This window comes from Leptopilina heterotoma, unplaced genomic scaffold (assembly GCF_015476425.1).
Source record: "Leptopilina heterotoma isolate Lh14 unplaced genomic scaffold, ASM1547642v1 Lhet_228, whole genome shotgun sequence".
Taxonomy (NCBI): domain Eukaryota; kingdom Metazoa; phylum Arthropoda; class Insecta; order Hymenoptera; family Figitidae; genus Leptopilina; species Leptopilina heterotoma.
In genome coordinates this window covers 806573-822300 of record NW_025110946.1, presented here as the reverse complement: position 1 = coordinate 822300, position 15728 = coordinate 806573, and the positions used below count along the sequence as shown (strand labels likewise).

Sequence of the window (15728 nt, the reverse complement as noted above, 5' to 3'; positions counted from 1 at the left end):
ACCTAACAAAAATTGAAATTATATCAATAAATATTACTCCATTAAGAAAATTCGCAATAATAAACATTTAAATATTCGAAAATAATATTTATTATTGATTCGTTTACAAAATTATTATTTTAAATATTTATTCTAAAGAAACTAATTTATTTAAAACTACGCTTATATTTAATCTACTTTATAAAACTAGAAATTTATAAGATTTAAAAATTTTGTTACATAAATAATTAAACTGACACTAATCACAGTAATTTAAAAGTATTGAGTATTATAATTCTTTATAAATATGATTCGTTTACATTCACATTAGGTTAAATGTCATTTCAGAAGCAACGAGTTTCGTTCAATTTAAAATTCGTTTCAAATGAAATTAGTGAAACTTGCAATTCTTTAGTTGTGAATTAGACTTAATAGTCGTTATGCTCTTTTCTATCTGGGAAGAAGACCTGCATCCCCTATTACCATATGATTTAGGGAACTTTCGACGTTCCGCTGAGGGCGCTGTGAGTTAAGACCTAAAATTGATAATAAAGTAGGAAATTACATTACTTTCTGAAGGTAAGTTTACTCCAATTATTTTTTTTTCATCTTTTTTTCTATTAATGTAATTTTTAAATAATTACATAAAGAATAAATTAAACGAAAATTTAAAGAAATGTTTACAATTTATTAAATTAAATAAATATGCATAAATGACAATGAGTCAATAAGTATATATATATATATATATATATATATATATATATATATATAGTACAGTCACTCATTCAGTATTAATATGGCGACGGACGCTCGTGATGTGAAAGAAGGTGAAATATATTCTTGCGATTTATTTATCTTTAAATAATTTACATACATGTTTAATAACATTAAAACATAACTTAAATGAGTGACCTTATATTCTGTATATAATTTTGCTATGGGAGTGAGGTCAATATTATTCAGAGGTCGTAAATTTCATGCTCTACTTTAGAAAATCAGGTGAGACACAATTTCTTTTATAGATTGTACACATTCCTGTCAGATTATTTTTCTCTTTTGGAGGAGGGAAATTATTAAATTTAATAAATTTAATTATACCATATGTTTTGAACAGCAATTGTAATTTTTTTCTAAAAAGTATGTAGGTTATTTGTGAAAAATATATTCTTAACCTTACTTTCCCCTTTGATTGGAAAAAAGCGAAAATAGTTACAATCCACGTATTTACTTTTTTTCAACTTGAGAATCCATACTTAATTACTTTCAACATTTTTACTGTGGTTTTAACATAGTTAATTCCCATTTGATAAACATTAAATTTATTATTCTCTTAATTTTTTTCAACGAAGCAGAAACTGTATAAGTTAGGTAAATTAATTTTGAACTTGAATTCTGGATTTTTCTCGATTTGTTTCTTAAATATATTCTCACTTATTGGGATTAACAAAATAATAAGTAAAAATTGCAGTGGCCTATTAATCAAGTTTTTAAAAAGGAGCAAATGGTTTTAGTCATTCAGCTTGCACAATGACGACGGATTATAGTCGCGGAGTTCTGCGACTTGTGGTGGCTCAAATGTGCCAAACTGTTGGTTGGCATTCCATTAATTCCACACCTTTGGAGTTTTTGGTTGATCTCATGCACGAATATCTTCTACGAATATCAAGACTTACACATCAATATTGCGAAGTTGGTATGTATGTTGAAATTATCTTGCGGCAGAAAGTAATTTAAAGAAATGAAAGTGTCATTAAAAGTTTAATTTCTTTAAAGTGGGGAGAACGGAACCTAATCTCGACGATTTGGGATTAGCTTTTCGGCATATGAATATTAACATAGAGGAATTGTCGGAATATGTGAGAAATGTCGACTCGATTCCATGTCCGATTTCAGTGCCAAAACTTCCTGTGGCTAGAGAAAATCACTTGAATTTTTTAAAGCCCGGTAGTCGTGAAGTTGTCACTCGACCAGTGCATGTACACGAGCACTTGCCGGCAATGTATCCTGAAACTGAGGGTGACTATTACAAGTCTATAATTACATATTGTCTTGTGAATTTCAGCAACTTGGTAATTTGATTTAATTTTAGAAGATTATCCCGCGGAGAAGTCGGAGACCTTGACGAATGGATTGTCCGAGTCGCCAGAATCAAACGGCTTGTCAGCAGGTGCAGCGGACAGTTTGTCGCCCCAAGGAGTGTTCAAGCGTCCCGGGGATCCCGTTTCATTCGAGAGTCCAATAACGAAGCGACCGAAATTGACCGAGGAGGGAAGACCGTTGCGCGAGATTCACAGCGTCATGATGACAACTTCTGGGTTTTTATCACCAGCACGCGAAGGTAAACTCCCTGAAGCTCGTACTCCTCAACAGGTACGCGCTGACTCGCCCCCGCCCAGTTCTTATCCCATGGTTCCACCAGAACTAAAGTCCGACAAAAAGCCAAAGAAAATCGTCAAGAAAACGCCGGAGGCACGTAAATTGGACAAGGAAAATAAAAAGAAAAATCGGGTCAAGGAATTGTTTAAGCCGGACGAGGTGAAAAAACTAACTGGCATGAAGGAGTTGGCTAAACTGAAAGCCCTGAAGCCAGGTGGCGGCAAAACACCCGGACCATCGGGCACACCTTCCGCGATAAAAGCACCGAAAACGTCTGCTAGTCCCAAGCAGGCAAAAAACGCCCAGTCGAAGGTAAAGGCGGAGAAAATCATCGACGTGTCAAGTACTGCACCGCCTCCCGACAAGAAGCAGGAGTCCATTGATAAACTCCCGTCCGAGCCAGACAAACGCAAACTAAACATATTCAAAAAGATTTCCAAACCCGAGAAGGAGACAGAACAGCACAAGCACAAGGACGTAAAAGTCTCGAGGGAAAACTCACCGTCTCTAATTAGCGATGTTGGCGAGCGCTCTGACATCGAAGTGAAACGCGAGGAGAAGAAAACTCCTCACACACCGGATGTTGTACTCCCCGATGGTGATGTATCTGCATTACAGAGTTCCGCCACCTACGCTTACACCTTCGACAACATGTCACCTCCCGGTACGCCAAGCACTCCAAAAACCCCCGAGCTCAGTCTCCCTCTTCCCGTGGAGACAAAGAAAAAGAAACGCGAACGAATCGCTAAGAAAAAAGAACCGAAAATCAAAACTCTCAAGTCTGTCAACACCAAGAAGGTAATTATTATTATCATTATTGTTATTGTTATTGTTAAAGTATTCCATTTTATTACTTGTGCACTTTCACTTTTCTCGCAGACAAAAATGATGGTGGAACCATTAGAAATGGACTTAACGGACAGAACCAAAATTCCCCAACGCCCTGAGTCCCCTCTCCACCATCACCACCATCAACAACATCATCCTCCACCTCCACCTCTTCCTCAACCTCCACCCATAATACGCGAACCACATAATCTTTTACCATTCTCATTCTTTCCACCGTTTCCAGCCCCTGGTCTCATCCCGCCTCCAATTGGACATCCAATGTTTCCACGATTTCCTCTCCCACTTCCGAAAGGCATAACACATACTCATCCAGGCATGGCGAATTTACCAATACCACCACGTTTTCTCAATCCACCAATGAAACTCGAAGACTATTCAATGGGAAAAGCGAAAGCTGTTGATCGCGAGAAGTATGCGCCGATAATTCCACCCGCAAAACCCGAGAAAATTGAGAAAGAAAAGAATGAAAAAATTGCAAAAATACCTGATAAAGAATTAATATTACCTGTTACTTCAGCAGTGGTACCACCACCTGTGATTAATACACCACCTGTTGTTTCTCCTTTGGCATTGCCTATTGTTCCACCAGTGCCGACTAAGCACGCGAAATTGGAGAAGGTCGATAAGGTACGTTGTTTTTTATTTTTATTAGTAGCATTGACAGGCTTCACAGTCAGTCCCCTTTTTATAATTTTGGCCCCTGAACGTGTACCCTATTGAAAATTTCCCTATTTTTTTCTCTTATCTTTTAATGATGAATTCACACCAAATTTAGCAAAGTGCCGTTGAAACTTTCAATTGGAAACTTTTGTTTCATCGATGAAATTTTTCATGAACAGAGAAAGGTAGATTATGCGATTGCATAATTGCATAATTTTTTAAAATCAAGTAGAAACATTATAATATTATGTATGTTAATTCATGTTTTAAACCTTTTACAACATGTTTCTAGAGCGCATAATAATGCATAATTTTTTACTCACTGCATAATTGTACTCTTTTTGCATAATGATCGCATAATAAGCTCAAAATTTTCAAAATAGTGCTTTTTTAACTAAAAACCATGTAAACTTTTTTCAGTTTCTTTATGTTTAAAATATTTTTTTAAATTAAATCATAAATAAGTTTTTAAACTGTTAACTAACTTGTTAAATGTTATTAAAAAATTAAATAAATCTTACATTTTAAAAAGCAGTAAGTGCTATATATAATGAGTAACATCGTTTCCGGTCATTTTCCCGAAAGGCCCTGTCCCGAATGTCTAATTTATCAAATGTCTAAAATCCCGAATACTTTTATACAAAATTTTGTATATAAAGATGTTTCCGTTGTTAAATTTTTTTTGTAATCTTAAAAAAACCACAGCAAAGATTTGTTTAGTGTTTGTCTCATTCAATTTCGTTTGGTCATTCAAAAGTTATTCAATTATTATTTAATACCTGTTTTGTTTATAAAAATTTCTATAGACATAATATAAACAATTTTTTCGTTTTTGGCTGAATTAAGTGTGGTGGAAACATTTCTTTTTATGTGTAGATTAAAATTCCTGAATTTTATTGCAATTAGTTTACTTACTCCGAAAAAACTAAATTCCCACTTGGAGTTGCACATATATCCATTTTTTAATAAAAAACAAAAAAAAATTTGGGTACATAAATCTTCGAGAAAAAGGTATCTGGGATTTTAGACATTCGCGATAGGGCCTTTCAGGAAATTGTTTAACCGTTTTTTGTAAAATGAACATTTTTTAGCATATAATTAAAGCAGAATTTTTTTTAATTGCATAATTCTGCAAAATCATGCTCATTTTAGCGCATAATTAACGCAGAATTCATCTTTTTAGTCGCATAATTCCGCATAATTGTACACAATTTAAGCGCATAATTATGCACAATTTAAGCTCATAATTAGAGGAACTCAAAATGCATAATCTACCTTTCTCTATTCATGAAATTTATAAAATTTGTAAGACTACACTGTGTGACAGTAAAATAGCACTTTAAATCGGACATATCCTAAATTGTTCGTCTTGAAAAACTGAAAAAAGTAGTGTTTGAAATTTCCCAAACACCCCAAAAACTTAATTTTAGGGTCAAAAAACCGTTTTTTGTATATTCATGTGGGTAGGTCCATGCCTAAAAATCAAAGTTGTCCCCTAGTTCTTCAATTTTGTTGAAACTTCAAAATTTTAAAGTGGAATACATGCCAGTAAAAAGCCCAAAATCGATTTCGAAAAATTTTGGATTTACGAGGTTTTTAAATTTTCTTTTGAAATTTTAAAAATGATATATCTCAAAGAAAAATGAATTAAATTTTCAGGAAATGCTTATTGTTTACTTACAATTTAGAAAATTTTTTTTTTATAATAAATTATTTAAAAAATAATTCTTAAATAAACAATTTTTTTACTTTTAATAACATTGATTCGATTTCCACTTATTTCACGAGTAGGTATTTTCCAAAAACAATTGATGGAGGGTCTGAAACTGTAGGAGATATTGAATTTTTTGTCCTTGCGCGCAACCGTAAAAAGCGCATTTTCCAGGGTGTCTGCTATTTTCGTTCAACAAAATTCCCGTTTTTTCCCGGCTATATCTTAATTTTTTCCCGGTTTTTTTTCTCATCAAATTTAAATTTAAATTTGATTTCGAACATAAATAAATCTTTAAATTTTTTGAAAATAATGTTTTTTCAATAATTTTAATTGAAAATTTGGAAAATAATTGAATTAAAGAAAGAATTAAATTTTTTCAATTTTTTAAAAATAATCTCTCTTTATAATTATAATTGAAAATTTGATTTTTCAATTTTATTAAAATTATATTGATAATAATTGAATTTCTGCAAAGAATTTTACTATTTTTAAAAATAATTGAATCCTTCCAAAGACTGCTATTATTTATGAATAGAGAAAGGTAGATTATGCATTTTGAGTCCCTCTAATTATGCGCTAAAATTGTGCACAATTATGCGCTTAAATTGTGTACAATTATGTGGAATTATGGGACTAAAAAAATGAATTCTGCGTTAATTATGCGCTAAAATGAGCATGATTATGCAATTAAAAAGAATTCTGCTTCAATTATGCGCTAAAAAATGTTCATTTTACAAAATTATGTTGCATTTACAAAATTTTTTTTGATTTGAAACGGTTACATAAAAAGAAATGTTTCCACCACACTTAATTCAGCAAAGAAAACAAATCAATTGTTTATATTATGTTTATACAAATTTTTATAAACAAAACAGGTATTAAATAATAATTAAATAACTTTTGAACGACCAAACGAAATTGAATGAGGCAAACACTAAACAAATCTTTGCTGTGCTTTCTTTAAGATTCCGAAAAAAATTTTAACAACGGAAACATCTTCATACAAAATTTTGTAGAAAAGTATTCGAGATTTTAGACATTTGATAAATATTAGACATTCGGGAAAATGACCGGAAACGATTTTACTCATCATATATAGCACTTACTGCTTTTTAAAATTTAAGATTTATTTAATTTTTCAATAACATTTAACAAGTTAGTTAACAGTTTAAAAACTTATTTATTATTTAATTTAAAAAAATATTTTAAAAATAAAGAAACTGAAAAAAATGTTCATGGTTTTTAGTTAAGAAAAGCACTATCTTGAAAATTTTTAGCCTATTATGCGATCATTATGCAAAAAAAGTACAATTATGCAGTGAGTAAAAAATTATGCAATATTATGCGCTCTAGAAACATGTTATAAAAGGTTTAAAACATGAATTAACATAATATTATAATGTTTCTACTTGATTTTAAAAAATTATGCAATTATGCAATCGCATAATCTACCTTTCTCTATTTATGAAAATAATTTAATTCTTGTGAAGAATTTTATTAAAATAATAAGCAGCAATAATTAATTATTTACTTAATAAGTAATAAACATTTAATTTGCTCAAGAAATAAATAAATATCATTTATTTGAACATTCAGAAATTTGAAATTATAAAAATTTAAGAGAAGTTCAATAATTATAATTATTGAATAATAATAGAATAATATAATTTTTAGAAGCAAAAAATTGATTTAAAACTGTTAGAGGGACTTTAAATTTTAAAAATAAAATTATAATTACGGTCACTAACTTCCCTTGATTATTTTCGAAAAATTTAAATGAAATTCTTTAAAAGAATTCAATTATTTTTCAAAAAATGTAAAGAAATTTCAATTATTTCAAAAATTTTTAATTATTTCTTTAGAAAAATTCAATTATCCTGAAACAGTAGAATTAAAAAATTACAACAATCTTATTTTTTGGATTAAAAAAAAAATTTGCGAAGGTTCAATTTTATTAAAACAATTTTAAGTACATATGTATATTTTTTTAAATTAACTAATAAAAATTTTAATTATTAATCTTCGCCCTTAAAAACATGAATACATTATAATATGACTCTTTATAAAATTCAATTATTAAATTAAAATACTTTGAAAATTCAATTTGTTGAAAAGTTTTTAATGAAATTCTTTAAGAAATTTATTAAATATATTTTCAGTCGAATTTCACAATATTTCTATTAACTCCATAATTTTTAAAAATTTATTTACATAATATGTTTGAATTGATGACTGATTTTTTAATATCAAATTAATTATTTTTAACTAATTTAAATTTAGAGAACAGAATAAATATCTATAAAAATTGAAATAAAATGTGATTTTTTAAAAACAAATTAAAATAATAAAACTTTTTTAATTTTGGTGAAAAAATTCCCGCTTTGGTATAAAATTCCCGGCAAATTTCCGGTTTCTCCCGGTCACATTAAATTCCCGGAATTCCCGGTTAGTAGACACCCTGATTTTCAGGCTATACTCTACATACAAACTAATGTTCAAAATCACCTATAATTCGTAAATTTTAACCGAATTAAATTTTTCTTTTTGGAAAATGACAGGCTATAAATTTGTAAGAATACTGTGCATTTTCTAAATTTCTATTTGTTTAAATAAATTATTATTATTATTGTTAATTACTAACTTTTTACATATTGTACCTAGAGAGGTGTATTTTTCTCTAATTATACAATTTACCGGACCTTACATAAATACTGTTGTAGATTTAAAACATAATTATTATTATTTAAGCAAGATTTAAACAAATTATTATTAAATTTAATTGTTATTAACAATTTTTTAACCAAGTTTGCTTTTTTTAGAATATTTTTTTCTTTATAGTATCAGAAGTTTATAGTAGCTCTGAAATAAGCTTAAAACATTATTTGATTTGTCATATAAATTTTAGAAAATTTATTAATTTATTGTTAATAAAAAATTTTCATAACATTAATTATTTAATAATAATAATAATTCAAAACAATAACCAAAACAACCACAGCACAATTAACACACTTATCCTATCGTTAGTAGGTATGTGATATTATTTACTTACGCAAAAATATTTCATAAAATTTATGAAATTTTTGTTAAGAAAAATGTTTATAAAAATAATTATTTTAAAGAACTATATTTTTTAAGCTTTTATTTCAGAGCTACTAATAAACTTCTGATTCTATAAAGAAAAAAAAATTTTCCAAAAAAAGCAAACTTGGTTAAAAAATTGTTTATAACAATTAAATTTAATATTAATTCTGTTATTTTGCTTTCCAAAAGTTAATTTTACTTAATTTTGTAACCTCAATAAAGTGCTTTTGTTGTGAATGTCTTCGAAAGTATTTAAATTTCAAAATTTTTCAATATAGGCAATTTGTTTTTTATGTAATAATTATAATCATGATTAACAAATAATTATAAAATCGTTTTAACACTTTTCATTTGCATGTGTTCTGTACACCTCTCTAGGTACAATATGTAAAAAGTTAGTAATTAACAATAATAATAATAATTTGTTTAAACAAATAAAAATTTAAAAAATGCACAGTATTCTTACAAATTTATAGCCTGTCATTTTCCAAAAAGAAAAATTGAATTCGGTTAAAATTTACGAATTATAGGTGATTTTGAACATTAGTTTGTATGTAGAGTATATCTTCTAAAGTTTCAGACCCTCCATAAATTTTTTTTGGAAAATACTCGTGAAATAAGTGGGAATCGAATCATTGTTATTAAAAGTAAAAAAATTGTTTATTTAAGAATTATTTTTTAAATAATTTATTTAAAAATTATTTTTTAAATAATTTAGGGGAGGTGGGGGCGAAGCGACGCATGGAGCGAAGCGACGCAGTCAACATTTCTCGAGTACAATAACGTTTAATTTTTTAAAAAATATATTATTAATTGCACCTTTTTAACCTTCATAATTGGTGGCAAAACAAATTTTATTTTATTAACTTATAAGCGTTTGACAATAAATAATGTGTTTTTGACCTCTGGGCATTTAGTTTTTCGAGATAACAGATATCAAATTTTTTGCCACTTATTTTTGCTACTTGGAATTAAAAGTATGTGCTTTGGAAAGTTTAATACCAGTACTTTTAAGAACTATAAACAATTTTTGGATTTTACGTTTAGAAATGAAGATATAATATTTTGAAATAAAAAATGTACCTTGGGGCGAAGCGACGCATTCTTGAGGGGGCTAAGTGACAGCGGTACCAAGACGCATCAAGAGCCGACGAATGGCGGTTTTTAAAAAAAGTTATGAAGAATTAACGACAGACTCTGAATAAAGCTAAAAAACATTTTTCTCACTCTCTAAATCTGAATATGTGAAATTTCACTTATTGTACGTTATAAGTCGTCCTCTCGATCAATAAGTGCATATACACTTATAAATAAGTGAATTTTTCACTTATTCTGAGTGAAATTTCACTTATTATAAGTGTATATGCACTTATTGATCGAGAAGACGACTTATAACGTACAAATATGTGAATTTTCACATATTCAGATTTAGAGAGCATGTTTAAAAAATATTTTATATTTTTATTATTTAATTTGATTTGAAAATTATATTTTAAAAATTATTAAACTTTTATTTAATTAACAAATATTTAAATAAACAATAAATTTACAATAATCTTCTTTGTTTATTTACTTTTAGATAAGATAATTCGTTTAAAATGCAGGTAATTTTGAGTGCGTCGCTTCGCCCCGCTATCGTCGCTTCGCCCCACTATTTTCGTGGTTAGAAAATTGTCTATAACTTTTTTCAGGTTTAGCCTATCAACAAACTATACATTAACAAAAGTTGCGTTATGTCTTGATACGTCATATCATACAAGTTAGAACTCAAAATATAATCGGGATTAGAAAATATTTTAAAATGAAGAAAAGTGCGTCGCTTCGCCCCCACCTCCCCTATTATAAAAAAAAATTTTTTCTTACGAAATATTTTTCTAAATTGTAAGTAAACAATAAGCATTTCCTGAAAATTTAATTCATTTTTCTTTGAGATATATCATTTTCAAAATTTCAAAAAAAAATTTAAAAACCTCGTAAATCCAAATTTTTTTTAAATTTTTCGAAATCGATTTTGGGCTTTTTACTGGCATGTATTCCACTTTAAAATTTTGAAGTTTCAACAAAGTCGAAGAACTAGGGGACAACTTTGATTTTTTAAGCATGGACCTACTCATGTAAAGAATTACTCGTAACTTCCGTAATTTTCAACCGATTTTCAAAATTGTTCTTTTGTTTGAAAGGGGAGAAGCACACCTTTTTAACCGTGTATTGCTCGTTTAGTCAAAATAAAAATTGATAAAAACGCGGTTGAAAATATTTGCGATTTATCGATTTTCATTACATTTTTTCAACTTTAACGAGGTTTTTAGAACAGTATTCGAATTTAAAGATTTTTTTCATAATAAGTTCTTAAAAGTATACTTAATTCTGCGTAAAATGAGCATTTTTGAAAAAATCTATTCTATATTATCAAAATTAATAAAATTGTTCAGTATCGCGAAAAAGAATATGAAAAGTTCGACAATAAAAAATAATTAAAAAATGTGGTAGAATTTCAAATTTATATTTTAAAAAATTTTAAAGCATTCTTATATAAATTGTTAAATAATTATCTGTTATTCTTTATTTGAAGATTATAGAATAGATTTGAATCCTCAATAATGTTAGAAAAACATTGACACACTCAAACAATATAAATATAGAAAAGTTAAAATTTAACCGGACCCCTCTCCTCTAAATACGGACTCAGTCTTTATTTAAATCTATCAAAAACAAGTTTGACATGCATGCCGTTTTAGTTGATCAATTAAATTTAGTGAAAACAAAATTTAAAGTGCCCTAATGTAAATTCCACAACAAATTTGAAATATTTGTAAATTTAGCGAAAAAATTTTAAAATCTTAAAATTCACGTATCTCCCTCAATTTATATTAAAATTTTTTCAAAAAATGATCATTTTACGCAGAATTAAGTACACTTTTAAGAAATTATTATGAAAAAAATCTTTAAATTCGAATACTATTCTAAAAACCTCATTAAAGTTAAAAAAATGGAATGAAAATCGATAAATAGCAAATATTTTCAACGGCGGTTTTGTTTTATTTTGTCACACAGTGTTAGTATTTTGGTGAAGTCAAGTCTCAATAAATATTTTGAATTTATATTTGAACCTTAAAGACTAGTTAAATGTAAATTGATATTTACCGTTGTACTCTTTATTGTACTAAACTTTCTTAAAACAGTATTTAAAAGTTGTACTAAAGTTTGTGTTCTTATAACAGGATTACCACAGGTCAGGAAATTCAGGGAAAGTAGAATTGGTCAGGGATTTTTATTAAAAGTACTGGAAAAAACTAAATTTTTAGAATTCATAAGAAAATTCAGAATTTTTTGTGTCTTTTTTGTTTGGCTCGTAAACTATGTAACTACCACTAATTCTAATATAAAACCTTCAAAAAATTTTTATATTTCTGACAAGAATGAATTTTTTAATATTATTTAATTATTACAAAAGTTTTAATGCAATTATCTGGATAAATGACAAAATTATTCACAGAAATTCAATAATTTTTAGGAATTTTAATAAAATTCTTTACAAAATTCAATTATTTTCAAAAGTAATAAAATTCTTCGAAGAAATTCAATTGTTTTTAAAAATTTTCACGAATATCTCGTCAAGAATTCAATTACACACACGGAGAGAAATCTGTTGCTATTATTGCTTGCAGAATCTTTACAAATTTTATTAGTCACTGCTGAATAGAATTTTAGCTTGAGGTTATAATAATTTGTATACGAAATCATCTATTTAACCCCTTGACTGTGGATGACGTGTATACACGTCATGAAAAAAACTGGCCCAAACAGTGGATGACGTGTATACACGTCATGGCCCGAACAAGAAAACATCTTAACGTATATTCGCAAAAATTTTTACTCGGGGGTTTTTGGGGTCGCTGATCACGATTCTGAAGTCAGATTTTCAAAATAAATCATTTTTCATCCAAAATGGCCGCCAAAAATTTTGAAAAATTTCAAAAGTGGATAAATTCTTTTAGAAATTCTTACTCGGGGATTTTTGGGGTCGCTGATCACGATTCTGAAGTCATATTTTCAGAATACATAATTTTTCATCCAAAATGGCCGCCAAAAATTTTGAAAAATTTCAAAAATGGATAAATTCTTTTAAAAATTTTTACTCGGGGGTTTTTGGGGTCGCTGATCACGAATCTGAAGTAAGATTTTAAAAACAAATAATTTTTCATCCAAAATGGTCGCCAAAAATTTTGAAAAATTTTAAAAGTGGATAAATTCTTTTAATAATTATTACCATTTAAACTTTGAAAAGCTAATAACAGATTCCTAATCAGCGACCCCGAAAACCCCCGAATAACGAATTTTAAGCGTATTCAATGAATTTTTCAAAATCGTGTCCGCCATTTTGAATCCGCCATTTTGAATTTTAAAAAACTAATGTCAGATTCGTAATCAGCGACCACGAAAATCCCCGAGTAACGATTTTTAAGCGAATCCAATGAATTTTTCAAAATCGTGTCCGCCATTTTGGATCCGCCATTTTGAATTTTTGAAAACTAACACCGGAATCGTAATCAGCGACCCCAAAAACCCCTTAGTACCTATTGTCATGAAAATTTATTTACAAGAAGGTCTTACACATTTTGGGACCATTTTGTTATATTTTAGCTACACACTGAAGGGGTTAATGTAATGGAGAGTTCGATGCAATAAACACAAAAAGCAGCTGCTAATTTTGCACGAAATCTTTATTATAAATATAAAGAGAACGTGCTATAAAAGTATTAGATTCTTCTTATAAGAATCGCTCGAACTCCGACTGATTTTCAGGCGGACTTTATACAACACAATCTTACCTGCGTATACGCACACATAACTCACACGCACATATATTTCTCTGGATGGTTTCGAGGAACGGAACGCGTACAAAGCGGTGACGTTTGCAATAACATAACCTAACAATTTTCACATGTTGCTTATATATTCAAACACGAATAAAAATGCAATAATTTTTAAATAATATACTTACTATTAAATAAATATTATCTTTTTATAACAGCAACAAGTATTAAATACTACATATAATATATAATAATGTTTTACAGGACAAAGAAATATCAGAGAGAGAGAGAGAGAGAGAGAGAGAGAGAGAGAGAGAGAGAGAGAGAGAGAGAGAGAGAGAGAGAGAGAGAGAGAGAGAGAGAGAGAGAGAGAGAGAGAGAGAGAGAGAGAGAGAGAGAGAGAGAGAGAGAGAGAGAGAGAGAGAGAGAGAGAGAGAGAGAGAGAGAGAGAGAGAGAGAGAGAGAGAGAGAGAGAGAGAGAGAGAGAGAGAGAGAGAGAGAGAGAGAGAGAGAGAGAGAGAGAGAGAGAGAGAGAGAGAGAGAGAGAGAGAGAGAGAGAGAGAGAGAGAGAGAGAGAGAGAGAGAGAGAGAGAGAGAGAGAGAGAGAGAGAGAGAGAGAGAGAGAGAGAGAGAGAGAGAGAGAGAGAGAGAGAGAGAGAGAGAGAGAGAGAGAGAGAGAGAGAGAGAGAGAGAGAGAGAGAGAGAGAGAGAGAGAGAGAGAGAGAGAGAGAGAGAGAGAGAGAGAGAGAGAGAGAGAGAGAGAGAGAGAGAGAGAGAGAGAGAGAGAGAGAGAGAGAGAGAGAGAGAGAGAGAGAGAGAGAGAGAGAGAGAGAGAGAGAGAGAGAGAGAAGAAATCTAAGAAGACTCTAATACTTTTATAGCACGTTCTCTTTGTATTTATAATAAAGATTTCGTGCAAAATTAGCTACTGTCTCTTATGCTTATTGCATTGAAAGTATTTTTACAATAAGTATATGAATCGATGCTAAAAATATAAGAGAAACGTTAAGCAATTTAAGTAATGTGCTCTTTCAAGTAATATTAACAGCAGATTTCTCTCCGTGTAGGTAACCAAATTTTTGGATTTTTAAAAGTACACGGAGAAAAAGGAATAGTTGACACATCCAGATACATGGATATCACAGCCATATTATATTGAAAAATACGGGATATCCATAGTTAAGGTTGCTGCATCCATATTCTATGGCTGGCTGTATATTGTTGGAGCAGCAAAAGACCTATGGTTGGGTGATCCATAGTATTGGAAATGGGAAACAAAAAATTGGAATCACTCAATTAATTAGATTCAATGTCACTTGAGATATTTTATACAAATTTTTGTTAATTAATACACAACACTTATTGAATAACCGCATATTAACGAAATAAATTATTAACCGATGGGGGGAGACACGAACCCTAGACCTAACGCATACTAAACACTAACGCTATCCACTACACTATACACGCAACTACAATATTGGAGCATATAATATTCCTTATATACTCTACACATATTTCATGAAAATGAATTTACATAAACACTAATAGACAATAACGATAATAAATAATAAACAATTATAACACTATTTATACACAATAAACTCACAACGTGATTATATAGACGTGACAGGAAACCGACGCGACGGACAAATTGAGACGACCATTTTTAAATGGATGCCATGATAATGAATTGCGCGCAACATGTATCGAAATTTTGAACTAACTATGGATCTCCCAACCAAAGTTTATATGGATGAGGCAGCCATATGTGAAAATCCATAGCATGAATTGTAAGCCCAACCATGCCTATGGATGTCACATCCATATTTGATTCAACAATATAATATGGCTCCCTCATCCATTGAATATGGAATGTGCTTCCATCCTGAAAGTTGTCTCTTCCATTGAATTGGATAACACAACAATATTCTGCTCAACAATATTTTTATGGATATCTCTTCCAGACCTTTTTTTTCCGTGTAGACTCTAAAATCTATAACTCTAAAACTATTGAATTTAGAAAACTTATCTAATACATACTTACAAATAATGATAGTTTGCAAAAAATATTTTGGTCCCCCTATAGAATAGATAAATAAAGGATACGTATACCTTTTTTCTAAAAGGAATAAATAAAATATAAAGTAAAAAAGAAGAAGAAGAAGGAAATTTTTACTTTTCTTTACTTTATTATACTTGGCTTAAAATGAAAAAGGAGTTATACACTCCATATACTATAAATA

The 15728-nt window shown here is 29.5% G+C and overlaps 1 protein-coding gene across 4 annotated transcripts in view; it reads left to right on the top strand.

Moving 5' to 3' along the window:
• Window positions 1–773: 773 nt before the first annotated feature.
• Window positions 774–15728, top strand: part of LOC122502334 (transcription initiation factor TFIID subunit 3) — a 60060-nt gene continuing 45105 nt past the window's right edge. For 2 of the 4 annotated variants that reach the window (XM_043612324.1, XM_043612321.1), the window contains exons 1-5: window positions 774–981; window positions 1494–1675; window positions 1756–1998; window positions 2072–3156; window positions 3238–3834. In XM_043612324.1, the coding sequence (XP_043468259.1) occupies window positions 1510–1675; window positions 1756–1998; window positions 2072–3156; window positions 3238–3834 (2091 nt within the window). In that variant the 5' untranslated portion in view covers window positions 774–981; window positions 1494–1509. Of the gene's footprint in view, window positions 982–1450; window positions 1676–1755; window positions 1999–2071; window positions 3157–3237; window positions 3835–15728 lie in introns of all 4 variants that reach the window. The other 2 variants (XM_043612323.1, XM_043612322.1) reach the window with 2 other exon arrangements.